At 38.8% G+C, this 20,506-nt stretch overlaps 1 protein-coding gene and 1 pseudogene across 12 annotated transcripts in view; one reads left to right on the forward strand and one right to left on the reverse strand.

The window, feature by feature from the left end:
* Positions 1-1,661: 1,661 nt before the first annotated feature.
* On the reverse strand, positions 1,662-4,929 carry LOC306665279 (cysteinyl leukotriene receptor 2-like; annotated as a pseudogene). The gene is made up of 2 exons: positions 4,916-4,929; positions 1,662-2,474 (listed from the first exon to the last, which is right to left on the reverse strand). The product of its transcript is annotated as a cysteinyl leukotriene receptor 2-like (transcript).
* Positions 4,930-8,812: 3,883 nt separating this feature from the next.
* Positions 8,813-20,506, forward strand: part of MTDH (metadherin) — a 63,005-nt gene continuing 51,311 nt past the window's right edge. For 5 of the 11 annotated variants that reach the window (XM_079126201.1, XM_079126207.1, XM_079126210.1 and 2 more), the window contains exon 1: positions 8,813-9,571. In XM_079126201.1, coding sequence (XP_078982327.1) covers positions 9,170-9,571 — 402 coding nt within the window. In that variant the 5' untranslated portion in view covers positions 8,813-9,169. The remainder of the gene's footprint in view (positions 9,572-20,506) is intronic. The other 6 variants (XM_079126205.1, XM_079126208.1, XM_079126211.1 and 3 more) reach the window with 2 other exon arrangements.

The following is a 20,506-nucleotide window of genomic DNA, read 5'->3' on the forward strand; positions in this document are numbered from 1 at the left end:
CATACTACAGAGATACAGCCACATCAATGTTCATAGCTGCTCAATTCACAATAGCCAGACTGTGGAACCAACCTAGATGCCCTTCAATTGATGAGTGGATAAAGAAACTGTGGTATATATATACAATGGAATATTACTCAGCCATAAAGAATGATAAAATTATGGCATTTGCAGGCAAATGGATGAAATTGGAGAATATAATGCTAAGTGAGAGAAGCCAATCTCAAAAAGCCAAAGGACGAATGATATCGCTAATAAGTGGATGATGACACATAATGGGGGGAGGGAAGGGTTAGTGTTAGGGTTAGAGTTAGGGTTAGGGAGGGGGGCAAGTATGGAGGAAGGAAGCACTGTATAGAGGGAAAAGAGGGGTGGAGGGGTGGGGGGAAGGGAAAAATAACAGAATGAATCAAACAACATTACTCTATGTAAATTTATGATTACACAAATGGTATGCCTTTACGCCATGTACAAACAGAGAAGCAACATGTATCCCATTTGTTTACAATAAAATTAAAAAAAAATGATGCAAAGAAAAAATAAATAAATAAATAAATAAATGTCATGGTCAATTAAAGGTTGGGCATCAAGGTTTGTCAAGAGTGATATGATTAAAAAGTCACTTGGCATATTAGGGTTCTCTAGAGGAATATAATCAACAAGAAGTATGATTATAAAAAGGGAATTTAGTAGATTGGCTTACATAACCAGAAGCTGGAGAGTCCACAATGGCCGTCTGCAAACTGAAAAAGAGCTGGAAGAACCAGTAGCTACGCAGTCCAACAGGCGGAAGCCCCAGAAAAAGAGGGATTAACAGTGCTACTCTAGTCCGAGACCAAGGCTTGTGGAAACTCTCTGGAGAATCACTGGCAGAATCCACTTTGGAAGAGTGAAGAAGCAAGAGTCCGACATCCTCAGTCGACTAAAGCAACAATCAAGAACCCTTTCAAGAAGAGTCGAGCTTGCATCTGCATCTGCTTCCCTATTTTTCGGGCTTTTATTCCATTCAAGCCACCATCCTATTGGGTGGTGCTGCCCATGCTCAGGGAGGGGCTCCACTTCAGTTCACTATCCCACATTCCAATCATTGCTAGACACACCCTCATTGACACACCCAGAGGCCTCTCAATCATCGGCATCTCTTAATCCAATCAAGTTGACAATTCAAATTAACCATTACCCTTGGGAGACAATGAAGAAATGAAGGTGGACACAAAGGTACATGAACAAGCCTCTGTTACACCCTCTGTTCTGTTTTTTGGCCACAAATAGGAAAGCTGCCCCTCACCTTTGCCTTCTGTAGATGATATTTTCTGAATATGACCCTTAATTTATCCTTCAAGTTCTTCCCAGCAAAGTAATAGAGAAAAGGAATGAAGCAGCTATTGATTGCCACCAAAGCCAGTGTGATGACCACAGCTTTTTGCAGTCAGTCTCCGAACAAATTCACAATTCACGTGACCAGGTGGAAAGTCCTCAGTGAGTGAAAAGGCAGGAAACACAAGAGGAAGATGCTCACGGCAATGATCATAATGGTCATCACCTCCTTGGGAGAAGCCTGCAGACCCAATTCTGGGAGCTCCACCTTTTTAACAGATGCTGAACATGAAGAATGGCATCAGGAAGCCTAGCACCAAGGCAATACGGTTCATGTGACTTATTAATTTTTGGAGAATCCAGCTCCAATCATGCTGTGAGGTTGCCTTTTTGCTCAGAGCCACTCTTCAGAAGCATTATTGAGGAAGCCATGATAAAGATTCAAGCCAGGTGAGATGGCACACACCTGTAATCCCAGTGGCTCAGGAGGCTGAAGCAGGAGGAGCTCAAGTTCAAAGCCAGCCTCAGCAAAAGCGAGGCACTAAGCAATTCAGTGAGACCCTGTCTCTAAATAAAATACAAAATAGGGGTGGGGATGTGGCTCAGAGGTCAAGTGCCTCTGAGTTCAATGCCTGGTACCAAAACAAACAAAAACAAAAACAAACAAACCAAAAAGACCCATATGATCCCACATAGGACCCAAGCACTCCTAATGTTGGTGACATAGAGAAGCCAGAGGGGATGAACAGTAGCCAGGAAATGCACAATGCTCAGCACTATTAGGAAATAAATGCTGGTGTAGATGTTGACATATAAGGAATATGACATAATTCTGCAGGCCAGGTCCCCAAGCATCCAGTTGGAGCTTCTGAAATAGTGGTCAGCTCTGAAGGGCATAGTGCTTGTGAACAGGTGATCTGAAATGCCTAGGTGGAACATGTAGACATTCCCCATGTGGATTTTTTATAAGTCTGCAAGAAAAAACATATGTGGGTAAACCATTTCCCAAGGCTCCCCAGACAATATTATCAGGTATATGATTGGGCAAATTTCTCAAGTTTTCAATGGTGTGGTTCCTGTGGCTGTTGTTGTTGCTGGAGGTTTCATTTTGTTCCATTTCTGATGTGGAGCTGAACAGAAGCAAGGACATGAGTTTTCTCTCCAAGCAAAAGAGTCATTCACTTTTTACTTGCTCATTCTTAGGAGATCTAGTCCTGATAAACAGTCAAATGTGGTTTTGGAGGTCTTAGTCCATGTACAGCTAACTCAATTGCTCTGAGGTGACAGAACAGTGATGAGAGGATGTGGTGGAGGAAAGCAGTTGGGGACATGGCCACCAAGAAGCAGAGGGAGCAAGCATATACCATGTTCTATCACGTCCCCAGTCCTCCACTTTGCTGGTCCTCATGCCTACAAATTCCTCTCCATCCCCATGAGCCTCTCTTCTTAGCAACATCCTAACTCATTCTTTAAGACTTGACCTAAACAAAATACACTTAAGTGTCCCACTATGCCTATGCAGAAATAATCTTTCCTTCCTTAATATCAAATACTTTGTAGATACCTCATCATCATCCATATTATACATTGGTCACCTGGGAAGCTGACTTTGAGACAGATCAGCATGAAGACATCTTTTGGGAAGTGCTCTTGGAAACAATCCAGTAGAGGAGGTTGCAGGATTGGACAGATGGCAAATTGAGTTGAGATACAGTACCAAACTTCCTCATTCAAGTCCATTACAGTGCTCTAGGGTGGGGAACATCCTTAGAATTATTCCAAGTAAGCAAGGCTAGGACTTTTATACCCCATCCCCTGGGCAGAAGAGTCAGTGAATGCCAGGTCTCCCTGAAGGAAACATGACCTTGGATGAGGAAGTTTTCTCAATAATGTCCCCAAAAGTATGACGGCTAAGAGAAGTCTTCTGGCAATAAGCACAGTTTCTGAAGGGGGATGGAGGGGATCACAGCAACCACTACAATTCCCAAGCTCAAATCAATTGACTTTAGCCATACTTCTCTAAGTTCTGAGATTTTTGCTTCTTTTTTTTTATTTTTATTTTTTATTTTAGAAAGTTTTTCTTTTGGTTTTCAAACCCTGGAAGAGGCTCTTTAGACTTTTTTTTTCCTAAATATCCCACCTGAATTTTTAATGCCACAGGTATCCTTATCCTGGATATCAGTATATACACTGTATGTCAACTGTACAGTTTTTGTTTTGCCTAAGAACCAGCAATTTTCAACATGAAAACCATACAGCTCAGTTGAGAATGCATGAGTTACGTAATAACTGCTAAGAGGATCTGATTTCCTAGAAGTCACCTCTTTGACCCATTTTCTTTTTTCTTTTTATTTTTTAGTTATAGATGGACACAATGCCTTTATTTTATTTATTTATTTTTATGTGGTGCTGAGGATTGAACCCAGTGCTTCGCACATGCTAGGAAAGTGCTCTACCACTGAGCCACAACCCTAGCCCCCATTTTCTTATGTAGCAAAATCTATGTGAGAATTCATATTACTGAATGTGATATGTTGAGAATGAAATCAGGTCTAATGGGGTTAAATGATCTTAAGATGTTAATTATTGAGTTAAGATTACTCAGAACACTTTTCCTCACTGTAAGATTATAGTAACCCAGCAACTGTATAGCCAAGGGAGATTCCATCACTTTGCCTAGCTTCCACATAACTTACTGCATCTGCTGTTTTGTTTTTTGTCGGTCATATAAGCACTTTTGTGCCCATAACCTAGCTTGACGGAGAAAACATTACAGAAACATTTGTAGCCCCCTGTATACTTCCCACCAATCCCATTTCTCTCCCATTCTCATTAGAAATAATCACCATCCCCATTTGGTGTCACTTTTGTGTACAATTTTACATTTTCACACATTATATGTAAAACTTGTTTTTTAAAATTTCAAAGCATGGTACCAGAATGTAAACATTCTTTGGCATGGTTATTGCTGTATGGCATTCCCTTGAATGAATGTACCACAACTTTTCCTCATCATCACTTTGATAGACACCTTTCTTCCCATTCTAGTGAGGTATGATTAAGAAAATTCCAGTTTTTAAGTTCCATGCAAGTTCTAACCATATTGTCTGATCTCTTTAAAAAACTTAAAAACATCTATCAACCATAGGTTAGGTTAGGGTTCTTAGGATACTTCTGCAGATAATTTTCCTATTTACTGATGCTTACTAGATTTATTTCAGGATGACCCTTTCCTTACAGTACCTCTAAATTCTTGGTGCACTAAACTATAGACCACTGCTTTGCTGTAAAATTATTCTTCTAGGTATTTAATTCAGTGACCCAGCAGTTTATGATGACAAGAATCTATATTTTGAAGACACTGCAAGTCAACAATTTTCATCCATCAGTTTTCAAACAAAGACTGCTTGAGTGGAAGTTGGCTTCCCACACTGCTATGGTCAGAATGTTTCTATATCCCACAAAATTTGTATGCTGAATCCCTAATTCCAATATGATTATACTTGGAGAGAGAACCTTTATGGAAATAATTAAGGTTAAATGGGGTCCTGATGTGATAAGATTGGTGTCTTCATGAGAAGAAAAAATGAAAACTCACTTGCTGCCACCCATGCTGCTTGATATTGAACTTTCAGAACTGAGAGAAAATAAATTTTAGCTGTTTAAGCAATCTGATTCCTTTGTTTGTTTGTTTCCTTTACAGTACTAGAGATTGAACCCAGAGCACTCTGCCACTGAGCAATATCCATGGTCCCTTTTTAAATTTTATTTTAGTCAATACTGAGAACTGAAACCAGGGGCACCCTACCACTGAGCTACATCGCCAGTCCTTTCTTTTGATCGAGTCTCTATAAATTGCCCAGGATGGCCTAAAACTTAGGATCCTCCTGCCTCAGCTCCCAAGTATCTAGGATTACCCATGTGTACCACAGAGCCTGGCTCATTCTGTAGTATTTTGTTTTGACAGTCCTAGCAAACTAATACATGCACCAATCCCAAGACCTGATTGTATACTGAAAAAGAGGAGGAAACAATAGGACTGGATTCTAGTCTAAGCTCAATCATTCTGACTCTGGGGTATGACACTTATCTATAAAATGCATTAAGTAGCACTTTTTTCAGGTCTCTTAAAACGTTCAAGCTGAAAGCATTTAACACACGAATTGTGGGTTATGGCTTAGGCATTAGGACCAGAATTCTATCTTGAAGAAATAATGAATGATAGTCAAGGATTTAGTTACAGAATATTCATGACAGAATTACATTAGATGGCAAAACAAAACCTGTAAAAAAAAAAAAAAATCTAACTATCCAACAATAAAGTATGTTAAATTATAGCAGAGACAGACATGAAGTATCTTGGCATCAAAAATGATACTGGGGAAAAAGGTACATTCATACATTGCTGGTAGGATTGCAAATTGGTGCAACCGATATGGAAAGCAGTATGGAGGTTCCTCAGAAAACTTGGAATGGAACCACCATTTGACCCAGTTATCCCACTTCTCCATTTATACCCAAAGGACTTAAAATCAGCATACTACTGTGATGCAGCCACATCAATGTTTATAGCAGCTCAATTCACAATAGCTAAACTATGGAACCCACCTAGGTGCCCTTCAACAGATGAATGGATAAAAAAATGTAATATATATATGATGAAATATTATATATATGATGAAATACTACTCAGCCTTAAAGAAGAATGAAATCATTCTCCAGCCAGCAAATGGATGGAGGTGGAGCATATCACAATAAACAAAATAAGACAATCCCAAAAGACCAAGTCGAATTTTTTCTCTGATATGCAGATGCTAATTCACAATGGGGGGCGACTAGGGGAAAACAGAGGTACTTTAGGTAGAGGGGAGTGAAGGGAAGGCGGGGTATGGGGGTAGGAAGGATAGTAGAATGTACCAGACATTATTACCCCGTGTACATATAAAACTATACCACTGGTAGTATTCTACATCATGTATAACTAGAAGAATGAAAAATTATACTCCATTATATACAATGTATCAAAGTGCATTCTACTGTCATGTATAACTAATTAAAACAAATTTTAAATTTTTTTTAAAAAATGATACTGTATTTATTGAGAAAACCTGTAAAAAAAAAAAAAGAAACCAGCTTTGGTTAAAAGTAACATCAAGGTTATTGAGAAATCACGTTCTTTAAAGTCATATGTTTGCCAAAAAAAAAAAACTTGTTTGAAATCCCATCAGTAAGACTGGAACATCCCACACTTACTAGGATTCAAGCCGTATGAATCACTTTAAAAATTTTTTTGAACTGCTTTATTTAAGTGTTGTTAATATAAATTAAACTACAATACTTAAGGTATACAATTTGATTGTCTTAAAATAACATATACATCTGTAAAATCATCACCACTATCAAGATAATGAACTATTATTAATAAACCCAAGTTTCCTGGTACTCCTCTCTAATACCTCCCCCTCCCACCTATTTGCTCTCATTACAAATCCCCATCTTTGGCTTTCTGTCACCAAAGATTAGTTTTCAAGTTCTAATTTTACATAAATGGACTCAGACAATATGTTCTTTTAGAGGGGGAGAAGTTCTACCTTCTTTCACTCAGCATAATTGAGATTCATTCATGTTGTCCCATGTATTTATAGTTCATTCCTTTTTATGTCTGAGTGGTATTTCCTTTTATGGGCCACTTCCAGAAAAAGCAGTCCTTATTTCCAAACCAGGTTTGGTTTCAGACACAACATTTTACATTTACCTCAGTTTTGCCATTCAGAAGGAATTAAGATTCCCAGTCTATTTAGACCAGAGTTGGTATTAACTTCATTACACACAACTCTGCTTTGCTTTCAGTCTTTCAAAACCTGGTTTCATTTAAATTTTACCTAAACTTCATCCTGCTGCAAATCAATAAACATAACTTTGTGGGACTGCAGCAAGTGGTCTTGGTAGCCTTTATCAGATGAGTTTTATTAATTGACATGAATGCTCATATCTACATTAGGTGCAAAACAGCAGGAGATGAACCCCATTTTTGCTTTTAAAATATAAATACATGGAAAGATGAGAAACTTAAAAATAAGGATATCTGTCTCATCAAATATAGTAAACATATGTTTCCTATTTTTAAGATTACAGTTACAGAAAAAAATAATATGATTTAGGACTGGCATACCCCCACTACTATTACTGTAATAGTTTAATTCATAACCCCATAGGAGTTAAATGTAGACTGTTCAGCAGAACGTCTCAGGAAATCATGACCCTTCATGTCTGGAACCATAACAAATATGTAAGACTGTAAATCTTACTTAAAATATGAATGGAATTTGTTAACTTTTAGAGCTTAAGCAGATTCCAATGACACCTTCTGTTTCTGGTCTTATAATTTGTAGCATTTAATTATAAGTCTACACGAAGTTTAGCGGGAGTGGTTTATTTTTATTTCTTATTACAAAACTCCCTTTCACCCACTAATCACAACATGCATTACAACACTGTTGAAAAGTAGGTCAAAATACTTAACACATTTTTGGCACTCGGTGCTTGCACTTAATTCACTTGCTTACATACTAATGATCATTTAATGCTAAAACACTTAAGTTTTCTTACAGCAAAATAAAATTTAAACACCCTAAGGCAGTCCCCAAACATCTTTGTAATTAAAATCTGAGAAGGCAATTCATTTCCTCCTAATTCTACATCAAACAGTTGGTCAATACAACAAATAAAAATAGAATTTTTTAAAACTCCTTTTACCGTGTTGTATAAAAGCTTAAAATAAAACGCAACAAGGAGGCTACCTCTACATGTAAACACAATCTAATGTGCTTCCTCTTATTATTTCTTATTAAAGCTACAAATTAGCAGCAAAACGAGAGTACGACTCACGGGCTTTCAGAATTTTGAATTCTGGGTATTAAAAACAGCACGACTGAAAGAGAACAACAACGCAAACGCGCCCTAGACCGGCTGGCAAAGGACAGGCAACTCAAAACTTAACAGTTGGCCCCGAAGATAAATATCCAACTCGTGAATTAAACCTAGGCCCTGGAGGAGTGCCTGGCTTCAGACTCCACTGAATCCACTCTGGAAGCATCTAGCTGACCGGGTAACCTAAGGAAGAAAAAGGCACTTTCATTTCAACGTCACTCAGAAAAAAGAATGAAGAGCCCTACACCTCTACCCAGAGAGAATGTGACCTCGGCCCGGTGTGCGGGTTCCTGGCTCCTCACCATTCTCCCCAACCCCGCCTTCCATTGCACTCATCCAAAGCATCCGTCTATCTCCGTGCCACCGGGGCGCAACTGCGCGGCTTCCCCCCGTTAAGTCTCCCAGCCCCAATCCAGGGTCCCCGTCCCCACGCTCCGCGTCTCCACCCGCTCGTAACCGGCCACGGCCATTGCCACCACAACGCCTTCGCGCCACGGCTCTCTTCCCGCCCGGCCCCGCCCTCGCCCACGTGACACCCACACCCCGCCCACCGCGCCCACGTGACCCGCAGCCATCCCTGCGCGCGGCGTGGATCGCGGCCGGAGCCGCCATTGTTCCGCCGAGGGAGGACAGCGGGGCCTGGCGCTAGCGCCGAGACGCCGCTTAGCGGCCGCCACTGGAGACACTCCCTCCCTTCGCCCCGCTCTCCTCCTGGCGGCGGCGGCGGAGTGAGGCTGATAGGGGGAACCTGGGAGCCCCCCTGCCCTCCCCGCGGCGGCAGCGGCCGACCGCCGGCCCCGGCGCGAGGGGCGGCCGCGATGCGCTCGGCCTGAGGTGGCCCGGCACTCGTCGCTTCCCTTGACTCTTCCACGGCGTCTCTGCGCCCAGCGTCATCCTGCGAGTCCCCCTGACGGGAGGGAAGATGGCTGCACGGAGCTGGCAGGAGGAGCTGGCCCAGCAGGCCGAGGAGGGCTCGGCCCGGCTTCGGGAAATGCTGTCGGTCGGCCTAGGCTTCCTGCGTACGGAGCTGGGCCTCGACCTGGGGCTGGAGCCGAAGCGATACCCGGGCTGGGTGATCCTGGTGGGCACCGGCGCACTCGGGCTGCTGCTGCTCTTCCTGCTGGGCTACGGCTGGGCCGCAGCTTGCGCCGGCGCCCGCAAGAAGCGGAGGAGCTCGCCCCGCAAACGGGAGGAGGCGGCGGCCGCCCCAACCCAAGCCCCTGACGACCTCACCCTGCTGAAGAATCTCCGCAGCGAGGAGCAAAAGAAGAAGAACCGGAAGAAGCTGCCCGAGAAGCCCAAAGTGAGTAGGAGCGAGGGGCAGGTACGGCGTGCCGGCGCGGCGACCTTCGAGGGAGGGGAGGGCCGAGCCCCAGCCTGGAGCGAATAGAGTGTGGTTAGGCGAGAGCCGAGGCGCAGATCTTCCCAAGTGCAAGAGGAGGTGATAGGTGGACTTGTTACTTGGGAGTAGGGGAAACTCAGGAGGTATAAGGGCGGATAGTGAAGCCCCGTTTCCAGGAAGGAAGTTAGGTGCTCTGGGTTAAGTATCGATAAGAGTACCCAGAGGTCAAACCACCTTCAGGAACCTTGACACTGGAATAACATCCCTTACGGGCTGCACGTAGAGGGTAATGGGACCTTAAAGGTGGTGTTGGGAAGTTGTGAAAAGACTGCGCGTGGAAGACATCGCTCTCAAGTCACATTGAGACAGCCAGAAAGAAATACAGTGACCTAAAAACTCGGGCTTACAGAGGATTAAAGGTGTCCCAGGTCTAGACCCGCTTCCATTTTAGTTGGGACTTTAAAGGGAAATGGTTGCCCACTCTTGGTGAATGGGGCCAAGGGAGGACAGAACAGGAACAAGGCCAATGAGAGTCAGCTACCCAGTATTATTCGGGGGGTATACGTCCCTAATGAGAAAGAGCGAAGTGGACTGTTGTGCACTTCATGACGTGGGAGGTTTTTGAAACAGGGTAAAAGGGGATGACGGGGCAGAATGGTGAGGGTTGAGGGTTTGAGGCACCAATTTACTGAACCACGTGTGGAAATTCAGAGGGCACCACATCCCTTTTATCATGCCTCCATGTTTTACATCTACATTCTTTATTGCCATTTCCCTGGCGGTTTCCCCTTTACATCTTTTTATAGTTTTATATATTTTCAAAATGCTTTACACATTTTGAGCACATTGAGAATATGGAGGTCGTGTAGAATTAGAAACATCTCCTAACCTATTTTTATATCCACCTAATTAAAATTTCACCTTTCAATATAATTCAGTGAGCTAATACCAAGGCCTTACTATGAAAAGTGCACTCTAGTGTGTTTTGTGGGCAAAGTGAGGTATGCACATTGGAGTTAAGAGTCAATCATAGTAGACAGATTCATAAATAAGTATAATGTTGCAAACTGATAGGTGCTAATAGATGTGTGAATAGAGTTTAATGAAGTTCGGAGGATAGGAGACTCATTCCATTGAAGGAATTTAGGGAAGTTATTGAAGGAAGCGGAGTTCGACTTCAAACAATGAGAATATTGTTGGTAACGGTAAAAAATAAGACTATTAGAGATGTGACAGGTCACAGTGTATTATTAGACCTGGTTAAACATTCATGTTTTGCTTGATGATTAGGAAGTTGCAAGATATTCATGAAAGCTAGAAAAGGGCACAATTTAAGTTAGGAGAAGAAAGAAATAGAACTGACTTGGAACATGTATAATAAAAAATGCAGAGAGCACCAAGGATTACCAGAAAGTAATGTTGTGATGGAATTAAAGAATCTGGCTCTAGGGTAAAGATGGTGATCTTGAAAAAAACCACATATTAATCCTGAACCCTGTGTGTATGTGGCAGGATGTGAAAATTTCAAAGCCCTATTTGGGACATCTAGAATTTCAGATGGACTTGAAGCGAGAGACAGGTGCTCCAAAGAGCCCATCTGAAGTGCATCATAACATTCAGATGACTCATCTGAAGAAGGAACAGACTGGTGAATACTTACACTGTGAAAAATGCACATTAGATTTAGAACTTACCGTCTCTTTTGAGTTAAGAAAGGGAGAAATGAATAAGTGAATAAACCCGGTATTGGCTTTGAGGAGTGAAGAATGGGGAGACAGACTGGATAGTGGAATGTTAATTAGGTGAGAAAGTAAATGTTCACTTACCAAAGGTTGAAGATGTATTGGAGAGGTTTAACCTAATCAGTATTCATAAAATTGTACTCTTGAAACTTTTCAACTACACCGGTAGTAAGAAATATATTTTACATTGCAACACACAAAAAACTTTTTTTTTTTTTTTTTTTTTTTTTTTTTTGTGGGTACTACTAGGCGTTGAACTCAGGGGCACTTGACCACTGAGCTGCATCCCCAGCCCTATTTTATATTTTATTTAGAGACAGGGTCTCATGGAGTTGCTTAGCGCCTCGCCATTACTGGGTCTGGCCTTGAACTCCCTATCCTCCTGCCTTAAGCCTCCTGAGCTGTTGAGATTACAGGCTTGCACCACGGTGCCCAACTAACTTGTTCTTTAAAATTATTTTTGACCCACTAAGTTGATTTCACGTTTGATTGTGAGGCATGATCCACAGAAAAACACTGCTGTATGTGGTTAATTGTAAGCCTCCTTTATTTAGTACACATATCTTGCACTGTACTACATATTTACTTGAAGAAAAAGCAAGGTACTACCTTCAAATCAAAGGCAGTAAAAAGAGATACAATATTCTGTGTCACTCAGTGAAGGGGATACAAAAGTAAAAGCTGTTTCCCCCCCTGGGACTCTTTATTCCAGTTATAGAAAAGATACAGGGCTGGAGTTGTAGCTCAGTGGTAAAGCACTTGCCTAGCATGTGTGATGCACTGGGTTGGATTCTCAGCACCACATAAAACTAAATAAGTAAAAATAAATAAAGGTATCATCATGTCCATCTACAACCAAAAATATTTTTTTAAAAAAAGGGAAAAGAAAAGATACTCAGTGAGCCTCCCTATCTTTGAGTTCTGCATGTATGCATTCAACTAATTGGAGTTTGAAAGTTTTTTTTTTTTTTAAATCCTATCTGCACTAAATACCTACAGACTTTTTTTCTTATCATTATTCCCTAAACAATATAGTATAATACTCCTTACTTAGCATTTACGTTGTATTAAGCAATACATGTAATCTAAGAATGATTTAAAGAATATGAGGATATGTGTAGGCAATATGCAATAGTACATCATTTTATATGGGCATCTGAAGATTTTGGTATCCTTGGGGATCCTGACCAGTTCCCCATGGATACCAAGGCACCACTGTACTCAGAAAAAAAAAAAAATTAACCGTACAATCCTATTGTTCCATTTAGGCACTAAATACCTAATCACAAAGTTGGCTTTTAAAGTGGGTAAAAGAGGTAGGAGCAAGGTAATGGGAGGGGCCTGAAATATCACAAAGGCCCCGGGTTGAAGGAAGACAATCTGCCAACCTGGCAGGAATGGGAAACTCTAAACTTAAGTAACACATTTAACTTTATCCATTTAGCTTATCTTGTTTATAAATTGAAGATTTTAGTTGAGTTAAAACACTGCAGGAGTCCTCAAAATATCTCAGCTATTTGTAATAGAGTCGCTTAGTATACTTGTAAAAATTTATAGATCCTTGAGCCTTACCACAGATCTTAAAAATTCAGAATCTCTGAAACTGGGTCTAGGGAATCTGCTTTTGTTGTTGTATTTTTGTGTTTTGTTTTTGTTTATATTTTGAGATTGGATCTGGTTGTGTTGGCCCAACTGGTCTTTGATTTGCAGAGTGTGGTAGGATTGCAAGGCTACTGGGCTACTTAGAGAGGCTCTTTGGGGGTTATGGGGCTCCCTTGAAAAAATTAAAAGAACTGGGGGTGTTAGCTCAGTGGTGAGTACCCCTGAGTTCCTTGATTCCAGTACTCTTCCCCCCCCCCACCCACAAAATTACTCACTTGGAATAAGGCCATTTTTAGTTTTCTTTTAAGTCATTCCAGATTTTTTAATTCTTTTCAAAATTTGTAATAGTTTGTCTTCATTTGTAGAGTAGGTAGTATTTAGCTTCCTAAATCTATATTTATTTCAATCTATTCTTGAACATTTTTTAAAATTCTTTTATCAATTTGGTTTTTATCCCCTAATTAAATCTTACCATAGGCTTTTTAGTGTATGAATTGCAGATGTTGTCACTTTTTAAAGTGAGAAAGGGGGGGCACTTTTCACTGGGTTAGTTCTTGGTATATTTAGAAATGTTTTTTTTAATTAATTTTCCATGATGCCTAGTTTAATGTGGATTTTAAGTAGACACTCAGTAAATATTTTTTTCACATGACTTTTTTATCACAAGATCTACTTCAAAGAAAAATTCATTAGGGCTGGGGACATAGCTCAGTTGGTAGAGTGCTTGCCTTGCAAGCACAAGGCCCTGGGTTCAAACCCCAGCACCGAAAAAAAAAAAAAAAAAAAAAAAAAATTCATTTTAGTGAGCAAGTTATAAATGTAGGAAGATTTGCTATAGTGTAATTGTCAATATCTTGAAGCTTAATGAATAAGTAGTATTTTGTCTCGTTTGCTACTGTACAACCTTACACAGTACTTAGCACTGAAAAAATTATTATTCCATGCATAATATAGTAAGATGCCCCACCAGAGTATTTATACAACTTTTAATCATGCCAGGTTAATTAGTCATATAAGCTACCTTTTTATTTTTACATTAAAGATGGTGATTTGGCTAATCTGGCTATGATTTTGTAAGGTCCATCCTTCTACATTCAATAAATTATTCTAATGGAATGCTGTGTCTTTTAGTCATTAATTCTGTTTCAGTTTTAATGACACTGCCCTACTTTAGGACTTTTATTGCCTTTTGCCTAGAGTGTTTTAACAGTATCCTAACTGGTTTTGCTGCTTCCAGTCTTTATTGCCAAACTTTTCTACCTACTCATACTAGTTGAATCTTTTGAAGTCCAGTCCTAACCATTTGACTTTCATGTTCACATCTTTTCAGTAAGTTCCTCTATTATGTTGAATAAAATCCAGTTCTTGATGTGGCACACAAGTTCTTCGTGATCTAACCATATTTAGGTTTTTCTCTCACCATTATCCCTAAAACAAGAAGTAATTTTGCTTAACTAGACTTCTATATCTGTTCATACTATTTTTGTCTGTTAAAAAGCCCCTTTCTCCCAATTTTTACCCTTCCTTCAAGACCCAGCTGCAGTGCTACCTCAACTTTCAAGTCTTCCAGCTTTCCAGCTACAATTATATGTTCCTGGAACATATAGCAAAATATTCCATATTTAGTGAAAGCTGTTGCCATGTTTTTAAGTCAAAATGGCCTGAAATCCCCATTTCACGTTTATCTGTCTAATAGTCATTCAGTAAGTAACTAAACATCTGCTCATTGTGCATTTTGGCAGCATAGAGCATGTTGCTAGTGATTACACACAGAGAAGGTACTTTATAATCAGTAATGGAATAGATCAATGTAGTTAAATCTTATTATTTACATAGTTATGTTCAATAAAGTCTCTGCAAACATAGTACTCATTCTGACTAGAACTTCTAGGGAAAATGCACGGTTAGGTTCCTGAAGCCTTATATCACAATATTTTCAATGACCAATTACATAGTCTTGCTTTATGTATTCTTGTGTTTAAATACACCTTATTTAATAAAGTTGATTCATTAACATTGAACTCATGGCCTGCAGTACCAGAACTTGTGCATATTTTCTGTAAGGTACATTGCAGTCTTCTTGTAAATCACTTAGGAACACTAGACAGCACTTCAGCATATGGTTGAGGGCCATTTTAAACATTGAAATCACCAACAAAAAGCATAAAAATGCAAAATATATGTCTTTAAATAGACCTCAAAAAGGACTCTTGCTTATAATTATGAGAACTGATATTTGAAGGCAGAGTATTACTTTGACCTTAGCTGGGAACTGCCTGTCGAGCAATGCAAATTATTTGCAGCTCTGTGCCTGTGCTCAAATGTCAGCAAAAGTACCTCAAGTATTGGTTTTTGTAGTTACAAATTTTAGTAAGTAGGCAAAAATCACCAATGCAGAATCTACGAATAATGAAGTTCAACATATATTAGTCTCTATCTGTATTTGAACTGTTTCTCTTGTCTTCAGAACCTCATGCCTAACGTATACTTTTCTGTAGTTCAAAATTTGACATTTATCTCAAACTTTAACATCTCCATAACAGCTGTTTCCTGCCCTCTCCAAGTCTTCCCCATTTCTGTAAATGGTGAATGATATCCATTCAGTTATTTAAGCCTTTTGATTCATCCTTGATTTTAACTTTTTTTAATCTCATATTTATAAGCAAAGTACCGTCAGTTTTAACTCTATAATACGTTCAGTCTGAGTCCTCTGTCTTACTACTGTCACCTTAGCTCATCAGCTTCTGTAGTAACCATCCCTTGATTGCCTCCAGTTCTTAACATCTTACTAAGAATTCTTTTTTTTTTAATGCTGAGGATCTAATCTAGAATCTAACTAGGTGCTAGGCGATATCTGTACTAGTGAGCCATACCCCCAAGCCCACTAAGTAGTTTTTTAAAAAACATCCTGCCTAAAACCAACACTAGAACAACTTTTTCATTCAAAATCAAAACCTCTTTCCTTATCTTATATACCCCAGCACCTGCTTTTTTTCCCCAAGCTGATGGAGTTAGTTTCTTGTCATTTATGACTTCTAACTATGGTCATCTTTTTTCAGTTCTTCGAACTCTTTCACAGTCCATGGCTTTTATATGAGCTTATGTTTCTGAAAGTCTCTCCCCCCCCCCCCCCCCCCACTGTTCTAATCAGCCTTTAGGTCTCACCTTTAAAAATTACCTTCCCAGCTGATGCTTATAATCCCAGTGACGCAGGAGGATTGCAAATTCAAGGCCAGCGTTGGTACTTGAGTGAGACTCTGTCTCAAAAAATTAAAGAAAGTGTTTGGACTTTAGCTTTGTGGTAGAGCATCCCTGGTTTCATTCCCTGGTAATGTGTTTAAAAAAAAAAAAAAAAAAAAAAAACTCAACAACTTCCCTGAAAATCTTTTCCTGATAACCCTATTTGAAATAGCAGACTCTTCTATTTTCTGTTCTAAGACTCTTATATTTCCTTCATAATGATCAGTTTGCAACTTACTTATTTACTTACCCCTTTTTTTTTTTTTTTTTTTTTTTTTTGAGGTCTTTTTTTACTAGACTATTCTTAGATTGTAAGCCAGTGGCAAACAGTGCCTGGCATATGAGAGCCTTCGTTAATTGTTGAACTAAATGCTGAATGAAGTGGCTAAAATGACATCTCATGGTTTAATTGGGTGATATGTTATTAACCTAAATAAATTTATCTCTTAGTATATTCCCAGAATTGTTGGGTTTCTTTATTTTTAGATAGTGGTTTTTGCTGATAAATATTAAAAGTAAGTTAAATCACTTGCTGAATAGGTTTTTTATTTTTAACCTTTAAATCACTATCCCTCTTTGTTTTAATTCATAAAAGAATAATCATTTGATTAAGAATTTCCCAAGTGATAAGGAAAGCACATATTCCCGATTTCACAAAAGAGGAATCTTGAAATTTAGAGAGATTGAGTGACTTACTCAAGGTGATAGAGTAAAGGAGTTTCAAAAGCAAAATAATATCCTAATTTTTACTCTTAGAACTTTGCATTATTTGCACTATACCTCTCTGGTTTCAGTGCACATTGTAGTATATTGAATTGTACTCAGAGAACAAATCCAGTTTACCCAGTGAGTTACAATTTTCTTGCATTTAAATTTTATTTATACAGTAGTCAGAAGTTTCCATTGACAATTATAATTTACAAAAGCTCAAGATTTTGGCTCCATTTGTTTAGTTATGTGACAGAACTTTTTCACCTTCTGTATTCCATCAGAAGCCTAACATAAAAGACCTTTTTAATAGTTAATATTCATCTTTAGATACCAAAACCAGTAGTAAACCCTCTGAACACTCATTTTTGTTGTGCCTTGGCCTTGTTAATGTACTACTACTCAAGGGTATAGCAGCCTTGAAAGCATTTTTTAATTATTATTCAAGCAAAAAACAAGGATCTAAGTGAGCGATTGGTGTTTATTTGACCGTTTTAAAATTTACTGTTTTCTTTCCAACTCTCCTTGTAGTTTTCAAACTATTCCATAGAATGCTGGCCGTCTAGAATATATCTGTCAGGATCCAAGAAAGAAGTGTCTGGATGATGTGTCTGCTGTATCATCTGTAGTTCTTACATCAGTACCCATCAAATGTAAAACTGTGAAAACCAATGATTGTGTTTCATTATTTAGAAATCATCCTTAACATAATTCAGTCACATGACAGGATTTTCATCTCCCTATGCCATAAAAGTAGCCCTGAACAAACAAAGAGATAGTGTGGAATCCCCAAAAAGAGTTAAACTTTTGGCCCGGTGTTTGGGAACACAAAGATCTTCACAACTATCTCAGGATGTATAGCAAGATTCAGAAAAATTTTAGTTGTAGATATTATTTGTAAGATTGTTCTTTCAGTTCTGAAGAGTTTAAAATTGGGGTTGAATTTTAAAATATGTCTGAAAGTGTACTTTATGTAGTTTATTTGGCAGAAGAGAAATACATAATTTGTATTTTAAAACAAAATGACAAATTATTCTATCTGGTATCAGAACTCTTCACAACTAAACAAAGAAATTGACCAAGACTTGGTCTTGTCCTTTAATGATACATTTGGAGCATCTAATAGGTGTCTGGCACATGGGAAGTTCTCAGAAACTATTATTTATTGTTAGACTGTTTTACTTGTCAGCTGGTAATAATACCTATTTTGAATTTCCATAATGACTTGCTTTTTTTTTTTGCGGTACTGGGGATCGAACTCAGGGCCTTGTGTTTGCAAGGCAAGCTCTCTACCAGCTGAGCTATCTCCCAGCCCTGCTTTTTTTTTTTTTATAATGAATATTATGTACATATCCATTGTATTATATATGTGTGTGTATATATATATATGCATATTGGATATGTATATATTCAAAGCTTTACACACACACACTTTGCCTCCTGTATGTATAACTTTCAGCTAAGCAAATTGAGATTCTAATGAAGTAGTAACTTGTCCACAGTAATACACATTCAGCCATTCAGCGCTGATATTTTTGGATTGTTGTGGGTTTTTGATATTTTTTTTTTTTTTTTTTTCCCTCGGTGGAACCAGGAATTGAACTCAAGGACTTGTGCATGCAAGGCAGTCACTTTACCAACTGAGCTATGTCTTCGGTGCCTAGTAATACACATTTAGGATCGCAGTCCTGGTCTCACAACTTTCCTTTAAATCCCAAACTCTAAAAGAGGGAGAAAGGGGGAATATGCTTTTTGTCTTGAATTTTAGTATGTTCTATTGTATACGTGTCTTCCCTTGCTGGGTTCTAAGCTTCTTGAGGGCAGAGATTATGCCTTTTTATGCCTATAAGCAGTGGTTTTTTTATTGTTGGGTTTTTTTGTTTGTTTGTTTGTTTCTTTTTTACTGGGTACTGGGGGATTGAACCCATAGGTACTTTACCACTGAGCTATGTTTTTAGTCCTATTTATTTATTTAATTTTTTTTTGAGACAGGATCTTCCTAAGTTGTTTAAGGCCTTGCTAAGTTGCTGAGGCTGGTCTCAGACTTGCAATTCTCCTACTTAAGTGACCCAAGACACTGGGATTACAGGCACATGCCACTGCAACAGATTCTAAGTAGTGTTTTTAAAAGAAAGATAAGAGTGCTGTCTGTAGAACAAGCCTAACTATTTTTAGCCTCTGAGAGTATATATTTTCTTATCATTTGTAATCTATTAACTTACCAAAAGAATTTGTTTCTGGAACATTGAGCCTGACGGGTGATTATCCAGGCCCTTTTAACCACGAGGACTTAACATTTATTTTGAGCTTGCTAGTATAAAAGTGACCTTAACACTTGAACATGAGGTTAGAGGATGTGGACCCATAATAGCTTTGCAAAAGAAAGGTTATTAGAAGGGAAGAAACTATTTCTTGAGCAAGTATGCTTTCACGTGCTCTCTCATTTGGTGAGAAACCTGTATGGCAAGTATATCTCATATTTGCTAAATGTTGAAATTGAAGATTAAGCAAGGGAAGTGCTTAAAATCACAGTGACCAACTGTAGGTGTTGGGCCTCATTCCAGGTTTGTCCAATTCTAAAACCCCTGGTCTTTTCATATTCCCTTTTTTTTGGGGGGGGGGGGATGAGGGGAAGTTGGTAGACTACCCTTCTAATTTTAAACCGAAGAAGTTTCCAAGTAATTTATGATCTTTACATTTTGTGACTAGAAATAGAATTTACTTACCTGAGTGAAAATAGGATTCCACACGGTTTCATTTTAGAAGTCGATTGTTAAACCTTTTAAATGCTTACCTCATATATAGATTCTTTTGCAATTTAAAATCAGTTTAACAAGTAAAGTCTATTCAGATGAAGTAACAGTCTATTTTACCTTGTCATCTTGAACCTTTAAACTCCTTCAAGGTAGATTGCTTTCGTATGTTCCTATTCCCACAGTCCCTAGTCCAATGCTTAGTACTTAATAATATTTATGAAATTGGAATTGGAATTAATAAACTAGTGATTGAGTAACACAAACAATTTTGTTTCCTTGAAAATGGGAATCATGAAATGAAGTTCTCCTGCTGAGTGGTCCCCTTGTCCATTCCATTCTGATTGTCAGCTAGATATCCTTGTTCTGATTTACTACCACCCCTGCCAGTACACACACAATCTGTTCTTCTGTGCATGAATTTGAAAAAAGAATTCAAGGAGGGAGTTGAGGGATTATAACAATAAGGTATATTATGATGCCTGTAAGGAGTTTATCCATACAAATGAAATGATTATATCATTTTACTGTTACTGGTTGAACCTCACAAAATTTGAAAGACCTCTTTGGTCTTAAATATATAGATTGTTTACTACATATGAATTAATTTTGGCTCTGGAGGGGAACACCTTAAAGCTCTCCAGAGAATTTAAAACTGGGTTTTAAAGAGAGGTCCATGTATTGCTAATCTGTAGAAATCCAATAAATAAATACAAAGCTCCATAATAAGAGAAAACAATATTTTCATTGAAAACTCATATCGACAGGCATGAGGGCAGACACATTAGATAAGTGTTGGTTTGTAGTTATTTCATGTGAGTAGATCTGCATAATATGTTCTGATTTAGAGATCTGCCAATTTAGTATGGTTA

Source organism: Sciurus vulgaris (assembly GCF_902686455.1).
Source record: "Sciurus vulgaris genome assembly, chromosome: 1".
In the NCBI taxonomy this organism is placed as follows: Eukaryota; Metazoa; Chordata; class Mammalia; order Rodentia; family Sciuridae; genus Sciurus; species Sciurus vulgaris.